Source organism: Cucumis melo, chromosome 3 (genome assembly GCF_025177605.1).
Source record: "Cucumis melo cultivar AY chromosome 3, USDA_Cmelo_AY_1.0, whole genome shotgun sequence".
In the NCBI taxonomy this organism is placed as follows: Eukaryota; Viridiplantae; Streptophyta; class Magnoliopsida; order Cucurbitales; family Cucurbitaceae; genus Cucumis; species Cucumis melo.
Window position 1 is genome coordinate 16211125 of NC_066859.1, and position 4855 is coordinate 16215979.

At 35.1% G+C, this 4855-nt stretch overlaps 1 protein-coding gene across 4 annotated transcripts; it reads left to right on the plus strand.

The window, feature by feature from the left end:
• The first annotated feature begins 1957 nt into the window (after window positions 1–1957).
• On the plus strand, window positions 1958–4596 carry LOC103488585 (protein TRIGALACTOSYLDIACYLGLYCEROL 1, chloroplastic). 4 transcript variants are annotated; one of them, XM_008447396.3, is made up of 3 exons: window positions 1958–2221; window positions 3024–3221; window positions 3305–4596. In XM_008447396.3, exons 2-3 carry the CDS (start codon window positions 3175–3177, stop codon window positions 4311–4313), a joined length of 1056 nt encoding a protein of 351 aa, XP_008445618.2. In that variant the 5' UTR covers window positions 1958–2221; window positions 3024–3174; the 3' UTR covers window positions 4314–4596. The 4 variants fall into 4 exon arrangements, with proteins under 4 accessions (XP_008445618.2, XP_050937890.1, XP_008445621.2 ...); XM_051081933.1 differs by having other exon boundaries at window positions 1990–2221; window positions 3113–3221; window positions 3311–4596; XM_008447399.3 differs by having other exon boundaries at window positions 1991–2221; window positions 3311–4596.
• Window positions 4597–4855: the final 259 nt, after the last annotated feature.

Sequence of the window (4855 nt, forward strand, 5' to 3'; positions counted from 1 at the left end):
GAAGAAGTAGAGATTTCGAAAAAGAAGAGAGAAGAAGGTCTTGCCGATTGATAAACTATCGAAATCCACGACCTGCGCACAAGAGATGTTGAATAAAAGAAGAAGAAATTTGTGAGAGAAGAAATAGAGATTTCGAAAAAGAAGAAAGAAGAATCCGAAACAAGAAGAAGAAACTCTCGATCTGTGTGCAAAAGAGAAAGAAGAAGAACGAAATTTTGCAGAGAGCAAATCGAAATAAGAAGAAAGAAGAAGAGGAATAGAAACCATCAGAGAATATTATGAACTGAATAAAGAAAGAATGCGCCAAATTTTGAATAAGGGGCAAAAAGGTCCTTTTGCTTTCAGACCCATTGTTAGTTTTCGGCTGGGCCCTTAATTTTGCAATTTTTTGCAATTTATAAAAGATGGTGACATGGACTCTATTTTGTTAATGTTTTTTGCTATTTATGCAAATGCCCCTAAAATTTTCAATATTTTAAAATCCTTCTAATTTAAATTTTTTTAAGTTTTAAAATCATTCACAAAACTCTTTAATTAAAATCACTTAGAAAAATCTTCTTTTGAAGTTATTACTTTATATGTTTTTTAAATGGTCAAAATTTAATTTATGATTTCATAAGATTTCCTAATCAATATTTTCTAATAACTTATGTAGGAAATTTGAGAGTTCAATTTCTTGGAATTCTTGAGGTTAAAGATTTGATCCCAAGAAATAATGGGAGTAGCAAAGAGAATAAAGCTATTCCAATTTTACATCTTTGGGAATGTTAGATGCTTTTTTACATCTTTGGGATCCAAGATTTGATCTTAAGAAAAAATCTTTTTGATTAATGTTTTAAAAAAAACATATCTTTATTAAAAAAACTATTCCCATGACGAATTTTGAGAAATTGTACTAATTTCTCATTTTCTTAAGGTGAGAAAATTTTCTTTAATATAGTTTAATTGATGGAATGCTCTCCACTTACTTTAGAGTTCATTACTTCAAATATTGAGGTTATGAAGGATAAAATAAGACACTAGTTTTAAAAGAAATTAAAGAATATTTTCTATTCAAGATTTGAAATTTGACCGTTTTCTAAATTGGTGTTGTGAGGTGTCAACACCTCCTCATACACAAATGACTCCCGAACTCAGCTTATTTAAAAATTATTTTTATTAAAAAGGTTGTTTAATTTATTTTGGTGTCCAATCACACTATAAAAAAAATTGGTGACGACCCCCTTTTTCTTGTTTTAAAACTTAACCCTTTTAAGGATGTGGGCTACTCCACATCATCTTCAGCACATGACAACACATCTTATGCATCTTGTGGTGTCTTAGGCTCACCTCCTTTGGTTTGGGGTAATGTTTGTAGGTATGCCTTCGTCTCTTGGCTTGCTATTTGGAATTGAATGCAGACTTGTGATCCCATTAGGGATGCTATGATGTCTGTTCTTTGTACTCTCACTGTGGAATATATTGATCATTTTTTCCTTTAGTAAAACTTTATGAGACGGCATGTTGTTGTGGCGTCGATGCTCTCATAGAGTTTCATTTTTGGACACTGAGCTTGTTTGGATTTTCCATTTTACCAAAGGAAATCAATCGAGACGTAAATTTTGAAGAGTCACTTGATTTGTTGTAATATACCGTAGTTAGCACAAACACAATAGACATGTCCATGATGGTCCTTTATGTCTTCCTCATGTAATTAGTCTAGATACTTAGGTTGAGAATTTTATGTGTTGTTTTAAGTGGTTGGAGATTTTTCTTATGGGAAAGTATTTGAATTTTTCTCGTGGAAACCCTTTTATTTCAAGTTGTGTGGTGTGTTGTTTTCTTATTTGGGTATGTTTGTTTGGTTACTATGTGGTTTTGTGGTTCTGTGGTTTTGTGTTTTTGTGTTTTGTTTATCTTTTTGACTCGATGATAAAGTTACTCTCCTCATGTAATAACTTTGAAAAATTTTAAAAAAATAATAATAAATAAAAGAAAAAGAAAAAGAAAAGTTGTTTTTTCTCGCAGCGTAAACAGAAATATTTGTAGTTAGACCCAGACTTGGGTCAGCCTTTGTCTCTCCCTCGGTTCCTTCCTTTCTCAATTCTTCCCTTCGATTTGGTGGGTCTTCTTCGTCACAGAAGAATTGATCCACAGCGAACAAAGGCTTGGTTTTTATTCTTTGTTTCATTCGAAAACAGGTCAAAGAGGAGTGCGATTTAACAAAATCTGAGCTGCCGAGGTCAATTTTTCTTCTAAACCTAATATCTGCTTTGTAATTTCCCCTCATCCTCTTGCCCCTTCCATTGCGATATGAAATTTGATTTATGTTCTTTTTCTTTGCAATCTTCTGATTCCAATCACAATGCCTTTCTGATTTCCTTCAAATTTTGTTTCACTTTGTAAAAAAAAAAAAAAGTGTTACATTTCTGCTATATTGAACTAATAAACTCTTCAATAATGCTTTTGGGGTTTTGGGGCTTCAACTCTCAGTTCTTTGCATTGGGGGGATGATGATTTTTTTGTCCTTAGTGATACTTTAATTTTTGTGGCAAGGTTGTGTGATGATGAGAATGCCTGTTCTTCTGTTGTTGTTAGAGTCTTTCCCCCTGGATGTTGGTGGAATTAGGCTTCCCCTTTTTTAAATTATTTTCCAAAGAAGAATTTTGTATTTGATTTCTTTCATTAGTGAAGTTCAATTATTTATTTATTTCTGCATTGACTATTATGATATGCCTTCTGGAAAGAAATTTCTGCCATTATCTGCATGTGGGATACTAGAAAATGATTTTGTGATCAGGATTTACTTTTCTACTTTTGGCTTTCAAATGCATTTCTTTTCCGGCGGTGCTACCCAATCATTTCTATCTAGTTCCTTGCTTGAAATTTTCGATTGTTATATTAATGTGTTAATATGACGCCTTATCATGTGATGACATTTTGTATTCAGAGTGAAATTTTTAATCTGATAAATACTGCATCTTCAGAGCTATTAAGCATCACATCTCTTTAACTCGAATGATTTTGGTGATGCCATCTTTCAGGACTCTATTCCACGTAATTGTTCTGACTTATATAAGTTTGAGTTCAAGAAATGTTTGTGACATTAATTTGGAATCTCCATTCGTTCTAGTGCCCCGATCTTCAACCCGAATCCAAGAAACTGAACCATCTGTTCCACAGCAGGAACACACTATGCAAATAGCTTGTCAACCCCATCCACTTGTTGACTTCTCAATAAGGTCTCTTTCTCCTGCTCCATTGTGCACAAAACTTTTCATTGTTAATTTTAGGCTGTAAATTGATATTTTAATCTGAAATGCAGAAGCAGCTCTAAGAGACAAGATGGATGGAAGAATGTACAAAATTTGCATTCAAGAAACTTAGTTAAGCTTGTATTTTTGGAACGTCAGATGCATAAATTCGCTATGTCTCTGTGCAAAAACAGATTGCATGCAATCCCAAATGCTGAAGATGGGGACCCTTCTGCCTCTATGTCAGAGGACATCAATTCGAACCCAGTGCTTGATTCTATAGCAGGAGAGCTGTGGAGTAAATGGTCACCTCCAAGATACCTATGGAGGGGGCTATCTGTTCTTTTTCTAACTGGGCAGGTGATTATGAGGACTTTAAAGGGTAAAGTCCATTGGAAAAATACTCTCCAACAGCTAGAGAGAGTAGGGCCTAGATCCGTAGGGGTTTGCCTTCTAACATCTGCATTTGTTGGCATGGCATTTACTATCCAGTTTGTTAGAGAATTTACTAGATTAGGATTAAACAGGTCTGTTGGTGGTGTATTAGCTCTGGCATTCTCAAGGGAGCTAAGTCCTGTCATTACATCGATTGTGGTGGCCGGGAGAATTGGAAGTTCATATGCTGCAGAATTAGGAACAATGCAGGTGTCTGAACAAACAGACACGTTAAGAGTCTTGGGTTCGAACCCTGTTGATTATCTTGTCACTCCAAGAGTTATAGCCTCCTGCATTGCTCTTCCAATTCTGACTTTAATGTGTTTCACAGTTGGGATGGCATCAAGTGCCCTTTTGGCTGACAGTGTTTATGGTGTTAGCATCAACATTATCCTTGACTCAGCTCTGCGAGCTCTAAAATCTTGGGATATTATCAGTGCGATGATCAAATCGCAGGTTTTCGGTGCTATTATATCAGTTGTAAGCTGTGCATGGGGTATTACTACTTCAGGGGGCGCTAAGGGGGTCGGGGAGTCCACAACATCAGCCGTTGTCATCTCTCTTGTTGGCATATTTATTGCTGATTTCACCCTTTCTTGTTTCTTCTTCCAGGGAGCTGGAGATTCCCTAAAGAACTGTATGTAAATTCATTGAGTCGAGACACATACTTTTAAAATTTTCAGTTGAGAAAAAGAGCGTATCAGAATCTGCTGTTTACAACAAACATGACTCCAAGAAGTTTTAACTAATGGGAAGCCATTAGAGGCATATGTGGGTTTTAGTTTCATTACTTTTAGGTTGAAGCAAGAACATTCTGGCTTGTCTTTTCTCATTGACTAGCGAAGAAGGTGCCTTTTTTACGTAGGATTTGAACGGTTCTCATTTTTTTCCATTTGTGATTAGTAAAATCTCAGCATATGTTTTGTTAGTAGAGCTTTTACCAAATTTGATTCTACCCCTAGATGGAAGGTCACTATAAAAGAGCACACTTTTGGTTACCATTTGATTTTATAGTTTGAAACGAGTTGATTCGGAAATTTCAACACTTGAACGAGCTTCCCTTGGTTTCTTTACATTCGTAACTCAAAAGCTTTGATTGCAATAAATAATTGTTGTAATCTGTTATATTCAGTTGCAGTTTGTTGTTCATCAGTGACTCATTCCAAGTTCTTGTATATAAAGGAGTT